The sequence below is a fragment of the Apaloderma vittatum genome, unplaced genomic scaffold (genome assembly GCF_000703405.1).
Source record: "Apaloderma vittatum isolate BGI_N311 unplaced genomic scaffold, ASM70340v1 scaffold16641, whole genome shotgun sequence".
Taxonomy (NCBI): Eukaryota; Metazoa; Chordata; class Aves; order Trogoniformes; family Trogonidae; genus Apaloderma; species Apaloderma vittatum.
In genome coordinates this window covers 18,556-35,864 of record NW_009699852.1, presented here as the reverse complement: position 1 = coordinate 35,864, position 17,309 = coordinate 18,556, and the positions used below count along the sequence as shown (strand labels likewise).

At 42.1% G+C, this 17,309-nt stretch overlaps 1 protein-coding gene across 1 annotated transcript in view; it reads left to right on the top strand.

The window, feature by feature from the left end:
• HERC1 (HECT and RLD domain containing E3 ubiquitin protein ligase family member 1) overlaps positions 1–6,535 on the top strand; it is a 76,567-nt gene extending 70,032 nt beyond the window's left edge. Inside the window, exons 69-77 of the mRNA XM_009878571.1 lie at positions 1–55; positions 334–503; positions 878–1,047; positions 1,251–1,416; positions 2,754–2,830; positions 3,143–3,395; positions 3,632–3,784; positions 4,761–5,066; positions 5,878–6,535. The exon at positions 1–55 is cut by the window's left edge and continues 81 nt beyond it. Coding sequence (XP_009876873.1) covers positions 1–55; positions 334–503; positions 878–1,047; positions 1,251–1,416; positions 2,754–2,830; positions 3,143–3,395; positions 3,632–3,784; positions 4,761–5,066; positions 5,878–6,063 — 1,536 coding nt within the window. The 3' untranslated portion in view covers positions 6,064–6,535. The remainder of the gene's footprint in view (positions 56–333; positions 504–877; positions 1,048–1,250; positions 1,417–2,753; positions 2,831–3,142; positions 3,396–3,631; positions 3,785–4,760; positions 5,067–5,877) is intronic.
• The last annotated feature ends 10,774 nt before the right edge of the window (positions 6,536–17,309 follow it).

The window sequence follows — 17,309 nt, the reverse complement described above, 5'->3', positions numbered from 1 at the left end:
GGACGTTGCCACAGTGCTGCCTGGACTGCTCCCCCTGTTCCACCAAGAGCTCCAGGTAAAGAACTGGGGTTGTTTGTAAGGTCATTTGATTTAGTCTTTGTGTTTCCTGGGGGGTGAGGGCAACAGGAACTTCTGAACACCGGCAGCAAAATTGGTAGTGGTTTATATCCCTGCAGGTCTTTGAGTTTAGCTGAGACTCTTCAGTTTTGCTGCTGTTGTGGTATAACTCCACTAGGCAGCTAAGCACAGCGTAAAATACTGTAAAGAACATAAGCCAAAAGCAAGACAGCTACCCTTTCTGAAGTAATGCGTTTTTTGCTTTTTCTGTGGTAGGTGTTTCAGTGCCTTTACAGCTTGGTCTACCTGATGCCATTCCACCACAGTATGGGGCACTGAAAGAAGTGAGCATTCATACAGTACGAGCAAGGCTCAGACTGCTGTACCATTTTTCTGACCTCATGTATTCCTCATGGAGATTACTCAACCTCAGTCCCAATAACCAGGTACAATTTCATTTAACAAAAAAACCATCCTAGCTGCTTTGTGTTATGCCATGTCACTAGAGAGTTTTTGGTCAGATCCAGATGGATCACAGTAATAAGTTCCATTGGTTTTTGTAAGAAATAATAACTAAAAAAAATCTTGGTTAAACCAAACTGTCTAAGTCATCTTGTATTTTTTGCTTATGCTGACATTGATGTGTCGGAATTTCAATTTCCAAAAGTTTCCTGGCCTCAAAGTTAAAAACAAAAAGTGCTGACCTGTCTGTTTCCTGAAACATAGAAGTGCTAGTGATTACTGTGAAGGTTTTAATTCTGTAAAGAATGGAATTAATATCCCTCATTAATACGTCTGTTCTCATACTGCTTTATTGCAGAACAGTACATCTCATTACAATGCTGGAACGTGGGGAATAGTTCAAGGCCAGCTCAGGCCCTTGCTAGCACCACGAGTATACACGCTCCCCATGGTACGCTCTATAGGAAAAACCATGGTTCAGGGGAAAAACTACGGGCCACAGATTACTGTGAAAAGGATATCGACCAGGTCAGTATTGTTTCCACAGGCATTGTTTTACGCCTCAGACAAATACTCATGATATTCATACACTTTCTTAACTTTTGGCATACTGATTTCTCTCTCATAAGCTTTGTTTTTATCAGCTGACTTCAGTAGCCTTTGTGTGTTTATAAGTTACATTGCATGGCTGTGTCTTTATTTTTTTATTTGTTTGTTTGTTTGTTTGAAAGAGGTCGGAAATGCAAGCCCATTTTTGTGCAAATAGCAAGACAAGTGGTAAAGCTGAACGCATCAGACCTTCGCCTACCGTCCCGTGCCTGGAAAGTGAAACTGGTTGGAGAAGGAGCTGATGATGCAGGTGGAGTGTTCGATGACACTATTACAGAAATGTGCCAGGTATGTGAAGTCTGTTAGTTCTAAACACCTGGGTAGAGGTTTTATTCTGTCTGGTGTCTTCTAGTATTTTTCAAATTTCCTTTTGCCGTATAGCAAATACTTCTTCTTCAGCCCTGAGCAACAGCACTAGAGCTGCCTGCTTAGGAATGTCTCTGAGGACAGAGAAACCGTCCTAGGTTGTGGCAGGGAGATGCCGTAAGGCCACACTCTAAACTAGTATTGCAGGGGGGCCCTTAGAATTCTGAGATGGCCCCTACGTATTGTGGCAGCGTTTTGCTGCCCAACTTTCTGTCCAGGAAAGACAGAGTTACACAATCTAAGAGAAGTTGCAGTGTGTTCTGTGGTTACAGTCCGTTCCATGCACACAGTACAGAACCACCTCAGGGCAGGTGTTTCTCACGTACCTGAAGATCGGTGTCACCTCCTTCATTCAGTGCTGGGAAGGAGATCAGTAGCAGAAAGTCCATGTTTTCGTCTGTGTAGCCAGGGTATTTTTGCTGTTGTCCACATAGCAGTCTCTTCAGAATCCTCTGGAAACTGAAGGCTTCAGACTACCAGGACTAAGTTAAAGCTGGTCAATGCTGATGTGTGCTCCTCATAGTTTTAAAGATACGTCTCAGCCCTGTGACACAACGGTGATTGTAGCCAGAAGAATGATTCAAGGCAGTGCTGACTGAAGAAGTTTGGTTATTCCTTGATCTTCCTGTAGCCTCAGAACCCCCAAAATGAGGAGTAGTAAAGATAGGTAGTATATCTGCTTCATCTAGGACAGGGGAGCAAGTGTGGATAATGCTGAAGCTGGTATTGGGGTTAGAGTTAGGATGTGGGATTGAAGAAACTGAAAAACTCCATTTGTTAATGGAATTTCTGAAGCCTGTAAGACTAGAGTAGTAGGTAAGGACTTGAGGCATAATTTTTGTGTTCCTTCCTAGACAGTTTACATTAAATATGAGATGTGAGGAGTGTTCAGAACAGAACTCATTGGTTCTTGAAAAAGCTACCCTGGTAAGGTGTATAGTTTATGGCTTCTGATTATTTCCAAAACAGGTACCAAGAATGTATCACAGAGCAATCACAGTAAAATAACCATTGGAGTCTGATGTAAGGACAGGTCTTGAAATAAGCATGTTTTTATTGCTAAAAAATCATCCTTGCTTATGTTTACTTTCTCTTAAACGTTTCCTGTTAATTTGTAAGAAGTAGTAATCCCAATAATCATAAAATCCTAGAATGGCCTATAATGGAATATTCTGTCTTGTAAGGCTCTAATGCTTTAGTATTTCTTTAATGGGTTTGTTATCCCTGCATCTAAGGTGGTTTTGTTGTTGGTTTTTAAGGAACTGGAAACTGGAATAGTAGACCTGCTTATTCCTTCCCCAAATGCTACAGCTGAAGTAGGCTACAATAGGGATAGGTAAGTTGTCCAGAATTTGCTTTTACTGCAGATGTTAGTGGGTGAAAATTAAAATCTTTTCGTAACTGTTTTATACCAAATGATGAGACTTCGTGATTGTCTCTAGGATATTGTTTTTCTTCAGCCTTTGTGGTCAGGAGGAGTTCTGCCGCCATTGTTGTAACAGCTGAAGATATCAATAATCTATCTGGGACACCCTTTGCTGATAACCGTGTTGACAGTTCCTGTGCTGTGCTTGGAAAGGTTTCGTCTTCTAGTGAAGCAGCGTAGAAGTGATACTAAAGTATTTCCACTGATGCTTTGTTCTTTCAGGTTTCTCTTTAACCCTTCAGCATGTTTAGATGAACATCTGATGCAGTTTAAGTTCTTGGGCATTCTCATGGGTGTAGCTATTCGTACAAAAAAGCCATTAGATCTTCATTTGGCTCCCATGGTCTGGAAACAACTTTGTTGTATCCCACTCATCTTGGAGGATTTGGAGGAGGTAGATCTGCTCTATGTGCAGACCCTCAACAGCATTCTTCACATTGAAGACAGTGGGATTACTGAAGAAAATTTCCATGAGGTAAGATAGGAAAATTGGAACTCTTAGGTTTGTTTTGAAGTAGTTACTTTATCAGATTGATCGTAGCTTCAATATTTATATAATTCAGTGTCTCCGTTATTGGGATAACAAGCATTCGATGTGCGTTTGGAATCATTTGTGATCTTGTTACAGTTCTAGATGACTGCTAGTAAATATTGAACTTGAATCACTAGAATGACTTACGCTGAACGTACTTTTCCTCTTTTGCGTAACAGATGATTCCTTTAGATTCTTTTGTTGGTCAAAGTGCTGATGGTAAAATGGTTCCCATAATCCCTGGAGGGAACAGTATCCCACTTACCTTTTCAAACAGGAAAGAATATGTGGAGAGGGCAATTGAGTACAGACTCCATGAAATGGACCGTCAGGTGAGAATCTCCTTATGACCCTCTTCCCATTGTTAAGGCAAACAATTTTTTTTCATTTATGCAAGTTGCTGTTACGCTTTGTTAGGAGGTGAGTAAAGCTTGGTGTTCTGCGTCTCACCTGGGTCCCATGGCTTTTTTGCCCCCCAGACTGTTTGGGGGTTTTGTCTTAAATTAGTCCTTTTTTTTTTTTAATAGTAGTTACTCAGTTGACAGAAGAGTATTAGAAATCAGAACTTGTCTTTCGTTAGAGTAGCCTGGCTGCAACTGTCAGCCCCACTTGAGAAAATAACCTGCAGTTGTGCATGCTTGCACTGTATTTAGACATTATAGCTACATGTAGAGTGGCTAAATATTATGGAAAATCATTTGTTTAACTTCTTCTATTTTTCTTCTGCTTTAGCACAGAAACTACAAATATTTCATTAAATGTTTTGGGAAGTGTTATTTACCTCTATGCGTACTTCTGTGTATTTTGTCATTCATATAGTGAAGCTATACTCCTTACATGCTAGGAAAACTCTTCCATTTTTTCTCATGGTATAGCTGCATACATTATATTATTATTTGCATTAGAAGAGTAACTTTCTCATCAGAGGTACCAGATCCTAAGTGTTCTAGAACAAGTAGAGACTTACTACAAATACGACTTTGTTCCAGCTCAGATGCATGGTATTTACACAGCTTTTTGTTTAGCCATCATCACTTGTACTTGTACTTTTTGAAGTTGTTCTGTTTCAGAACATGTTCTTTAATGTGCAATTAACAATTAAAAATACTTGTAATATCCTCCAGAATTTTGAGAGAGGATACAGCCCCTTACAGGGGGTGCAGATGTGGGAGGTTGTATTTGGCAGTCGTTCTCTAAATCTGTCGCTTTATCTCTTTTCTCAGCTGATATGTTCCTTTTGCATTTGGATAGTAAGTGGCAGAGGTAAGACAACTGCACTTCAAATGTCTCTTCTTTTTTGGGCAATAGGTGGCTGCTGTAAGAGAAGGAATGTCTTGGATTGTTCCAGTTCCTTTGTTGTCTCTTCTGACTGCCAAGCAGTTGGAGCAAATGGTCTGTGGAATGCCAGAAATATCAGTTGAAGTTCTAAAGAAAGTTGTGCGATACAGAGAAGTTGATGAGCAGCATCAGCTAGTACAGTGGTTCTGGCATACCCTCGAGGAATTTTCTAATGAAGAGAGAGTCCTTTTCATGAGGTTTGTGTCGGGAAGATCTCGATTGCCAGCCAACACAGCTGATATCTCTCAGCGATTCCAAATAATGAAGGTTGATAGGGTAAGATCCTGTTTCCTTTCTTCTTTTTTTTTCTTTGACAAAAAAAGACAGGTTTGCATTATTGTAAATTTACAGAGGTGGTAGGGGATGGGATAAGCTATTTTAACGGCGTAGAAGGACATATACACTGCGTGAATTGCATCCTAATTCGTTTGGTTAATTTACTATAGTTATATGATTAGAGGTCAGGACACATTCTTGTGTTGCAATTTGCCTGCAGTCATTTTTCTGTTCCAATCCCTTTTTTCATTTGTTGATTTTTGGGCTTAGTTTGTTGTTGTTTTTTTTTTTGTTAACGTTTTAAATCTAAATAAGTGGCAACATATGACTGGTAGTGAACTGTAGAATCTTAAAACCACTGTAACGAGTTTACAGCAGATTACTTCACATACAGGATGCATTCATTTGGCGTTACTTTTGGGTTTTGTGCAGTAAAAGCACATTCTCTGTGAACTTACCTGGATGAAAAACTTGTCGGAATCTAAGATAACGGTGGTTTGCCTGTCATCTTTGGTTAGGTGTCTTTCAAATTGCCTCGTGTTAAGGCACACTAGGGTGTGTAACTTGAATGTCGCTTGGTATCTTCCAGCGGGCTGCTAAATAGTGGAGCGATTGATTTTTCAAATAGTTGAATTTCATTAGTGGGTTGAATTATTTACAGAGCAGGTGGTACAGCACTAGTTGTGCACGTACTTAAGGATGACAGGAGTGGCGGAAATACGGAATGGAGGGAACAATGGAATACAGATGTGTTGTGGGTTTTGCTGCATTCTCAACTTACCAGTGTCCCACCTTTTATCCATTTCCACAGCCTTACGACAGCTTGCCTACCTCACAGACTTGTTTCTTTCAACTGAGGCTCCCACCTTACTCCAGTCAACTAATCATGGCAGAGCGTTTGCGCTATGCAATCAATAATTGCAGGTCTATAGACATGGACAATTACATGCTCTCACGGAATGTGGACAATGCAGAGGGCTCAGACACAGATTATTAACATTCTGTGAACAAAATCATCTTCCTTTTACTACAAATAGTGCCCTAAGTCCAATTTATTGTTGACATAATTTTGCAGTAACCATAGATGTTTTAGGAGCATAAAACCAGATGTTAATAGACAGTGGCCACATTTTAGTTACTCTAAATGTAACAAAAAATTAGATGTTTTTATTTTTTTGTGATTGTAAAAAAAGAAAAAAAGGAAAATGAAAACAAAAGGTATGATCAGTAAGTTTTTTCTCCTTTCTTTGTCACTTTTGATAAGTTTGCATGGAGACATTTTGGTGCATTTTTGTTGGGAACAGTACATTTGTAAGCCCTCCCAGTGAACATGAAGAGTTGTACATTGTGTATAATTGTTCATTAGCAAGGACAGTTTTACATGAATATTCACATATTTATTTTGTTTTAATTTGAATTGCCTGTGCAGGGTTCCTTATGCAGAGAAAAATAAAGCAAATTCAAGAATCGGTTGCTTGTATGCATTTGTGAACTGAGATTGGTTTACTCAGTCTCATACTTTTATGTTTTGTCTCAGGAAAAAATAGTATTACAGTGTTTAGACAGGGTGTGACATTTGAAGCATCTTAAAATGTTTATCTTCAACGAATCTGATGTGTAGTACTGTGCTCTGCATTCTTAATGTCTTTGAGGTGCCGGCTTTTTCGGGTATATCACTATTTATTCCTCGTACCTCAATACAAGTTCATGTTGTACTCGGTTTCTTCTCGATTTTTGTTTGAACATTTTCCTCTTCCAGAATAGTAGCTGTTGCCAATAATAACATGCTGTCACCTTGACTCAGAAACCTTGAAGTCTTTTGTCAAAAAAAAAATGTTCTTTTCCAATGTACAGATTGATGTAGTGATCTGGGTACGAAAAAATGAAAATGAAAGCTACTGGATAGTGGTGGAGACTCTGGATTTTATGGACATTCTTATGCTTTTGGGTTTAGTAAATGTCATTTTTGGTCTCATTTCCTTGCAGCTGCAGTTGTGTTACGATCCGCAGAGTGCGACTTACACCAATGTTCGTACTTGGTTAGCGTAGTAATGTACCGTGCAAAGACATTGTTGCCTTGTGTCTTAGGGAAGTGCCGAAGAATAGATTATTCTGCGACGTTTTTATTGAAAACATGATTTGTGTCAAACTACAAACGCTGCTTGGTGTTGAGGAGCAGGCTTTGCCTGGGCTGAGGAGAAGGGTAGAGCCTGTCCCCAGGTGAGTCGCTGTTGCTCCGCCGCAATTCCCCCCTCATTCTGGCTGCTGGTGGGAGTGCTTTCCCACTCTGGTGGGAGCGCTGCAGGGCCTGAGGGCTAGCCTAGCCCAAACGGGATTAACTGGGACAGGACTGGTCCAACTGAGTCTGGAGAAGAGGGGAGAAGTTCTGTTGTTTTCTCACCTGTGATGGTTGCACATTAGCAGGGGTTGATAGGGAAGCTTCCTGGTTGTCCAGGATGGAACTGGTGTGTTGCTGCCAGCTGATGGTGGTCGGAGGGCTGACTTGGTAAGCTGGAAGGAGTTGCAGATCTGGGTTTTATCTGGTGAAGTTCTTCTGGTTAGGACTAATTGTTGGCTCATGAGAAAGGCAAGAGGTTCTTGAGCTATGACCAAGAACCAGACTGCAGCATGGAACATGTAGAGGGGAGCTTTCAGCAGGTTTGGGAGAAAGAGGGACTCAGGGCTCTGAAATCATGCCGACTTGGTGTCCTGCCTCATTAGGTATTGTAATTCCAAATAGGACTGTCACTGTGTTGTGGGGTATTATATTCACACCTTGATCTAAATTTATAGGTGTAATACATAAAAAATAAAAGGTTACAAATAAAAGGGGAAGCTTCTATATAAAGTCCTGTATTATTGCCTACTAAACTTCCATTTACGTGTCTGCATTAGTGCTACTGATTTGTCAGTCTGCTTCAATCAGGCACAGAGGACAAGAGAATTGTGCCTAAAAATTGCAGTTTTGTATGGAGTGTGCAGTTGGCTTCTGGGATAATGAGAGTGCTTTGGGAGACAGTTTACAGCAAAGTGAAATAGGATGTTGATACTGGTAAATATTGATGTTGATTAAAGGATTGTGCTTGATTGCTTTGAGACCTTTTTATTGATTGAGCTTGTCCTTTGAATGTTCTCCCTTAGCATCATTAAAGCTATTAAGTGTTTTATTATTTTTATTTTATCCTGCTGTGTGTTTTCACCATAATTATATTGTGCATACATTCTTTCTAACCTGTTAATTGACATTTTTTCGTTGCTCAGGCATCTAAGCGAGACTGGAATCACGTTCAGGTTTCTTGCATAGTGCTTCTTATGCGTAATTCCATTCAAAGATAAAGCACTGGTCACGTCCTGCTATTGGAGAGCTTCCTCTGTTGGTGACAGAGAACGTTCTAACTTTGTGTCAGTTTGAGGGTATTTTATGTATGCAAACCTCTGCTCCTATAGAAAGGGGATCCAGTCTGTTTCTGCATTCTGTAGTGTAAGTAGGTCGTATATGCAGTTATTTGAAGTAGAAAATACGCAACTCAGTCTTGTAACAAAGCTTCCAGCGGCAGTGGTTGGCTGTAGCAAGGTGCAGGCGGTTTCCAGATGTCCTGCCTCGTTTCCTTTCCAACTTTCCGCGCTGGATGGGGCACGTGTGTGACTGAAGCAGGGAGTATCAGTGGTAACAAGTGCGTATCAGAGGTAAGAACAGCTGTGTGACCCTGTGCTTGTCTAGATCCATTTCAGTGTAGTGTGAGATACGGAGGCAGAGCAAACTTAGGAGTATTAAGTTCTAAACAGCTGGAAAAGCTTTAGCCAGAACAACGATGTGCGGGGTAGATATTATGTAGGACAGCACTTAGATTCCAAAAGCCTGTGTCTCCTGTTGAACATGACTACTGTTTGCTGCTGCTTATTATTTTGCTGCACCCGAGTAGTACCTAAACTTTTCCTTAAACCTCAAATAGCTTGAAGTACTCACTCTCTAGTTTATAAGCCTGTTGATGCTTGAAGCACCTAATTTCTGTTTCTTGTCTTGTTTTTAACCTAGGATTTGATAATTTTGTCTCTACCACCTCTGGTTTTTCCAGTCAGTTTTTCCTGCCTTTTTTTTTTTTATTCTTTCCCACCTAGGAGGTACAGCCTAGCCTTTTGGGCTGTCAGACAGCCGGATAGCCCTTTGAAACAGGTAGGCACACTGCAGCAGAGAGAAGATGACCAGCCAGTCCCTGAGACTAGAGGTAGGCAAGTTGCTTGAACTGGGTGAGGCCTCACTCGTTCTGGAGCTAGCACTAGTAGTGTTGGTTTCCCCTGACAGCTGGAATGTACTGGGAGGTTGAATTCGTGTCTGTCATGCTTACAGGGAGCTGGTAAGAGCAGACTGTGTTCTTGAACAGTAGTACTCTCCAGAGAAGAGATGAAAAAGTGATTGGGTCAGGAAGTTTGCTTTAGATCTGTCATTTAGCCCCTTTGACTGGTTGATGAAGTTAACTGCAAAAAAATACCAGTGCAGTAAGTAAGCAGTTTTACTGGGCTGCAGAACTTTGTTTCATTTCCTTGTGCGTTATGGCCAAGCTGAGCTGTGTTACCACAGTGGAAATCTGAAGGGTCTCTTGGAAGTTCCATTTCCCCTCTCGTGTAGGAAAGGGCACAAACTTTTGATAACGAAATCTTGTTTCTGTCGTCGTTTGAGCTAAAGAGAGCCAGTTCTGTTTAGTGATTTTTACTTTCCAGTTTAGTGTCTTCTAAGAGGCTGCACTTTCTGACGTTTGCAGCATGTTTCTGCAGACAGTGTCTGCTGCTGGCAGTGATCACACCTGGTGTTACAGTCACGGCCTGGGACTTGGATGCAGAAAGGCTCTTGCTTGTATTTATTCCTGTGGTGACCAAGGCCACTGCTGGCTCTGTGTGCCACGCTGGGGGTGCCAAGAGGTAAGAGGGGTCACAAGGAAGTAAAAGGTTGTGCCTCTGGTGAGTAGCAGACAGGGCAGGTGACCAGTGAGAGTATTCCATTCCATATACATCATATCCAGTATAAAACTGAGGCTTTAGGCCTCTTTTTGTTTCTTCAGTGGCTGGTGTCCAGGGAGGACTCCATCTGATCTCCTGCCTTTGATACCAATCTTCAGTTCCCGAATCCCGCTCCCGTACCGAGCTCCCCTCTGCCATTGAGCCCAGGGCTGCCCCGGTGCCACCTGCTCTGCAGCATCACTGGGGATTGGTGTCGAGGGGTAGTTGGATTCAGTACTGAATTTGTATATATTTCTATATAGGTTTTTTTTTTCCTTATTAGTTCTTTTATTATTGTTTTATTAAAGCTGTTTCAGTTTTCTTTCCTAATCCCTAAGTCTCTTCCTCATTCCCTTTTCCTTGCCGACTGGTGAGGGAGAGGGGGTTAGAGAGTGTCTGTCAGTGTTCAGTGCTCCGCCCAGCCCTAACCCTCAGCAGTTTGCCACTTGAGTCTGGTAACTTGATGCAGCTTCCAAGTAGGTATCTCGGTTTATGTCACCTTTCTTTGAGTGTCTTCATAAAATGATAGATTGCAAGCCTTCCTTCCTCCATTCCTGGTAAATTTGAGTTAACGTCTGGGTAGAGTAAAAAATGTTAAGAGAATTTTAGTAGAGCTTAAATGACTTGGAACTAAATAAAACTGCTAATATGCTTCCATCATTAAATAATACCCTAAGTAAAATGTAATCATTAGATACCCAGTTTTCAATTTGGATTGCTAAGAAAATTTATTATTGATGCTGGAAAAAATTATGAAAGTGCCTATGTGTCAGGAACAACTATCCCCATTCAAGGAGGGGAGGAGCAAAGTAATATGAACTTGAGAATTTTTGCACAAATAGGCAAAGAAGCCAAGTGGCAGAGTGTTTCAAGGCCCTTTTTAGCCCCATAAAGTCAAAAAAAATGCAAAAAACATAATACTGCTGCTGCCCCCGCTCCAAGCACAACACCCTTTTCCCCCCTCTCTGCCCTGCCCCAAACAGTCCTGATCACAAACTGGCATAAATAATACACAGACACAGGCAAACCCGCTTTCACATCTGGGAGCTGCCTGAAAACTTGTCACGTGTGACACCCACCATCACAGAGTGCTGAGAGAGCTGCCATCAGAGGAAGTCTTTGGTTGCTAATGTGACTGTATAGAATTCCTGCCGTATTTTGCCCTGTCACAATATGTGAAACTGGTGGGGTTTTGCCAGTCGTGTGTGCAAGGTAGGAACTGTGTCACCATCCCAATTTCCACATCACCGGAAGTTTGTCCAGCCCAGCAATTTCCTTTCCACGTTGTTAAATGCTGTTTTGTCCTTCCTGTCCGTCCTTCCAGTCTTGTTCCTTACTTTGTAGTTTTTTTAATTTTAGGAATAAGTTAATGAAATACCAGGATATTACAGTGTCACACCGTCAAATGTCTCTTTAAGTTGTGAAGATTCAATAATTAAGTTACTTCCTTAAGTAACTTAAGTTACTTATCTTCTGAGTGTTTCTTAGGGATACTTAGACTGATCAGTATTTCTCGAGAATCTCAGGTCTGTTTGACTAAGTTTCTGCAATGCTGTGATTTATTTCTTAGCTCAGACAAATTAGAGAGTACCAAAGGATATCTGTGGATCAAATAACCAGGATGGAAAGGAAGAGTAAGTATATTCACTTACGTTAAGAGCTGTAAAGACCTCTCCATTTTGGATGCATCACATAAGAAGGTTTTCAGGAGTTAGTAGCTAACTCATCGGTTCTTGAAGAGGAAGGAATAAGCCCTAGGCATGGAGTCTATTAAAAATTTCTGCTGAGATTCTTTGAAACTTGCCTTCATAGAGAAACAGATTGGAAATAAAATTTACAGTACTGCTCTTGCAGTAAAAATTGCCTTCAAGTGCAATTTTTAAGCATGTTTTCTTTATTTCTGTTCAAACATGAACAAAAGTGCATCAGTTGAAATAAATATTTATTTCAAGACTACCTGAGACGTCAGAGCCAAGTTCTCTATTATGACACCCCAAGCATCTTCTCCATGTATCTTTAATAAAAGGAGCAACAAAATTGTAAAAAGCATAGTGAGAAATTGGAAAATCAAACTAGTTATTCCTAAGTAAATGAAGCCTAACTTCAGAACTTTTTTTTACATTTTAGATGACAATGAGAGGGGGGAGAAGGTCTGCTGTACTTCAGCAGTAGTTCTTCACCCATCTTTTGTTTTAGAGAAGTACCACAGTCATGCTGTTCTCTAAGTTTAAGGAAGAACATGTATCGTGTTAGGTATTTTTGGCAACCTTTAATAATTTGTTAACTAGCAATTTAACAAGTCACAGATTCTGTTCCTTAGAGGAAACAGTAGCTCTTGTAGTCTTCCAGTGACAGGTGACCAACGAGCTTATTCCATCCCATTCCATCTACGTCATATTCAATGTAAAGCCAAGGGATCATGGGGGTTAAGCCCTGTTCTTCGGTGGCCAGCGTCTGAGGAGGACTCCATCCAGTCTTCTGCCTTTGATACCAATCTTCAGCTCCCATACCCAGCTCCCCTCTGCTGCTGAGCCGGGGACTGCCCCGGTGCCGTCTGTTCTGCAGCATCACTGGGGATTGCTGTCAGGGGAGCAGTTGGGTTTGCTATCAATTTTGTATGTGTCCATATATATTTATCATTATATTTATTATTTCCTTATTAGTACTATTACTGTTTTATTAAAGCTGTGTTAGTTCTCTGCTCTGCCTTATTCCCTGTCCCCCCTTTTGGGGTCGGAGCAGGGTTATAGAGTATCTGTCAGCGTTTAGTAGCTGGCCCAGCCCTAACCCGTGACAGATAAACTGATGCCCAAGGTGGGGCCCAACTCGACCAGGCTCTGTTGTGTTGCCAGTCAGTACGACATGGCCAGCTTGCGCAGGTGAGAGTTTATGACTTTTTTTTTTTTTGGAGAGTCCCTAAGGATTCGAAAAAGAAAAGCAGTGGACAGCTTACATCATGTCATTGTTGAATACACTGTTATATCATGTCCTTTTAAGTCTTGGTTCGGAGTTAAGCATGGTAATACTGTTTAATTACTGAATGTGTTGTGTTATTGTATACTTGTTGCTACTTCTGCGGTATGTCTATTCTGGACGCTTGACGAAAGCCGCCATTGTGCTGTGGTTTTTACTGCTGATTTACATTGCAATAAACGGGGCAGTGAGTTTAGCTGGATGCCAGCCTGGGGACAGGCTACTGAATTCTATTACTAATTACACTTCCAATTTTACCGTGGGAAATTATACTGCTTTGTATGACAAGCTGATTCCAGTAGAGTTTGATGATTGTGAATGTAGTTACTAGTGTCAAAATAGTGTGGGTTTGTCATATTGAATTTAATGTCAATTCCTTTGAGTCTGTTTTTGGTGTGGCATCTGAGTAAGCATTGGTGCAGGGCAACGACAGCCACTGTGGCCTCTCCTCAGTCTGTACCAGCACAGGTCACCCCTGGGACCCGAAGGAAACACTGGAAGAAGTCAGTTCACTCAGCGACAGATGAGAAGGATCCAGGAAGGGGTTCTACTAAAGCAGAACTGTCGGATGGGTTGGAATCGGAATCAAAGGTGAAGGCTGACACCCCTGTGCCTGGGAATAAAACACCTAAAAAAGTCAGTTTGCCCCATGACAGATACTGAAGATCCAGGAGAGGGTCCTTCTGAAGTCAGGTCATCGGATGAGGAGGAGTTGGAACCAGAGGTAGCCCTCTGGTCTTTCTCTCCGGAGGAGTTGCGAAATGTGAGAAAGAACTTTAGCCATCATGAAGGTGAGCAGCTTACAACCTGGTTGCTCTGATGCTGGGGTAATGGGGCCAACACCTGGACAGTAGGGAAATCAGTCGGGATCCCTCTCTGAAGATGCAGGCATCAGCAAGGCACTTACAAGAAAAAAGTAGTCTCAGCCTCTGGAGGTGACTCTTGTCAGTCATAAAGTGCAGGTTTCCCCTTTGAGGTGAGTGCAGCCCGACCAAGTGGACCGCCATGGAAAAAGGTATTCAGGTACCTGAGAGAATTAGCTGTGCGACAGGATCTACAGTGACAGGCAAGCAATTGTAGACCCGGAAGAAATGCCAGCGACCTGTGATACGGAAGTTTGTGCGGAGTGCTCCACCAGTGCCTACACACACCCTGTCAGCAGGGGTTTGGGGAGCTCCAGAACACCTGAAGTGCATTGATGACATCATCATCTGGAGTAACACAGCAGAAGTTTTTATGAAAGGTAAGGGAAAAATGGAGATTCTTCTAGACACTGATTGTGCCTTAAGTAGAAGCAAGGTCAAGGGACCTGCACAAGAGATGCAGGGACAGGCATTTAGCACAAGCCACCTGGTTCGTTAACACCAGGGCATCCATCAGTTGTGCCGGTCCTGCTCAGTCAGACCCTTTACATACAGCAGAAGGGGATAAAGTCCCTGTAGTGTATGAAAAACATTTGTTGGGGAAAACTGTGTGGATGTTTCCTGCTTCAGGCAAAGCAGGACTGGAACTATTGGTGAGTAATGATGAAAAGATGAGTAACGATGAAAGATGGTGAAATCCAATGTGTACCTCAAAATTTAACTCTGAGTGAGAATACTCAGCTTAGAACTGCACTAACAGTGTTTGATAAGTGTCCTTCAGGATAATACAGTGGTGATGGCCAAAACTAGCCTCATTGAATAATACACAGTAACTCCCTTGATGAGAACCTGCAGCCCGTGGGCATGAACTGCAACGAATGTCACACCATCCTTCCTGCCCCGAGAGACTGCTGTGGTAGATGGAGTTATAGAATCACAGACTGGCCTAGGCTGGAGGGCACCTCAGAGATCGTTTAATCCAACCTCCCTGTCATGGGCAGGGACACCTCTCAACTAGGTCAGGCAACACATGGGGACCAAACGGGGATCGAACCCATGACCTTGGTGTTATCAGCACCACGCTCTAAATGACAGAGCTAACCGGAACCTACAATTCTGAACTCAGTAAAGTTACTGGGCTTTCATATAGAAAGGTAATCATGGGTATGATGTAAATAGTATGGAATATGGGGTGGAATGTCCTGATTTGAGCTAAAGAGAACTGATTCTGTTCAGTGATTTTTACTTTCCACCTCAGTCTCTTCTAAGAGGCTGCACTTTCTGAAGTTAACAGCAGGTTTTTGCAAACAGCGTTTGCTGCTGGCAGTGATAACGCCTGATATTTAGAGTTACCGACAGGGGTTGGGATGCAGAAAGGCTCTTGCTCCTGTAGTGACCAAGGTCACTGCTGGCTCTTGTGTGCCACGCTGGGGGTGCTGGGAAGTGAAGGGGTCACAAGGAAGTCAAAGGTTGCACCTTCAGGGAGCAATGGACAGGAGCCGTGACCAATGAGAGTATTCCATTGTGTATGCGTCATATTCAGTGTAAACCTGAGGGATCATGGGGGCTAAACCCTCTTCTTTGATGGCCAGTGTCCAGGGAGGATTCTGTGCATTCTTCTGCCTTTGATCCCAATCCCCAGTTCCCAAACGCAGCTCCCGTACCCAGCTCCCCTCTGCCACTGAACCCGGGGCTGCCCTGGTGCCGCCTGCTCTGCAGCATCACTGGGGATTGCTGTCGAGGGAGCAGCTGTTGGGTCTTGTATATATTTATCATTATTTTTATTGGTAGAACTTATTAGTACTATTGTTTTATTAAAGCTGTGTTAGTTTCTTTTCCAATCCCCAAGTCTCTCTGCCTTACTCCCTTTCCCTTCCCGTTTGGGCTGAGGTAGCCCAGCCCTACCCCTTGATATCCAGTTACAGACAAATGTCTGCAAAGCTGTGCTTGTATATACAACTGTTAAAATGCGAGAAAGCCATCAGGTTATTATAAGCCATGATAGTCTTGATAGACCTAAATGCCAGCAGTGCCAGTTCCAGTTCATCAGTTGCAGAGCCCCTCATATCAGTGAGAAATGGGGCTGTTACGGTATAATCACATAGACTGCGGTAGTGACACAGTCTTGAGTAATTGTTATGTAACGGAACAGAAATTTCAACTCTCTGTATGGGACAGAAGAGTATTTCTAAAGGTCAATACTTGTAAATTTGCTTTAAGGCCATGCACACGCAGGTATTCCTACTCTGTAAGGTTTTAATTTAAAATGAAATTTTAACTGCTGGAGACTTCATTGTGATTCAGCACCCATAGGGTTTGTCAAACCGAACTGTGCACAGCCTTCTGTTTCATGTCTGAGCTGCACTGACATCTGCTCCTCTGGGGACACCGCGCTGTCCACAGCCAGATTCAGCCATCTGTCGTGTTTTGTAAGCATAAAGTTGTACTGAGGGGGAGAGAGAGTTAAGGTAAATACAAGTTCAGCTGCAGAGTCAGCTTAGCCTTCTATCTTGTGGTTTGCTCTGTAGGAGTCAGAATTCTCAATTCATGTCAGAATTGCTGAACAAAATGGAAAATAATGGAAAGCAGAATTTGAGGACATGCTCTCACATACAGTAAAGCACAGGGTGTGAGACAGCACACTTATAAAATAAAAAAGTATGCTGTAGTTCAAACAAAAACCTGAATAATGATTTTTCTGTATTGTTGTACAGAGTCAACAAGTAAAACTTCTGACAGGGAACTGCAGTACAGGTGCCACTGTAAGGTGCACTTGCCTTAGGCAAAAATCTGTAAGTATTTAAAGACTCTCAGAACATGATGTTACCAGTACCAAGTACTCAGTACCACAACCAAATCTCTGTGGGTTGCATCGAGGCAGATCTTATACAGCAGAAAAAAACTGCCAACCTCCAGTGTCAAATTTGTGGACAATGCTGTAGCATTAAAAAAAAAAAAGTTTCAATTCCATGTAGCAGAGCAGCATGTGGGAAAGTCACAGCCTTGTGGTTTGAGATGACAATAGGTCTTGGGGTTTTTTTCCTTGGCAGTGAGAGACCAGTGTTTCTAAAGATCTCTGCTGTAGCACAAGCTACAGGCTGTAAATCACTTTTTCCTCCAGCCTGGTTCCATAAACTAGTGTTTGTTCATACTGCTCTTCCTTTAACGTCAACTTGAAAAAAATAACTCGGTGCATCTTATCAGAGTCTGTTACATAAAGGGTTGAGCTGTTTTGTGTGTGCTGCCATGTTTTGCTCATTTAATAAATCAGCTTGACAAATGAGCTCCAACTGTTAATCGCTGGGCAAGCGATGATTGTCAGGTGCTGCTTTTGCTAGGGAGCTCTTCAGTGGTTTGCTTATCGCCCTTAGCAGGTGAGGTGACCATGTGCAAGTATCCTTTGACAGAAATG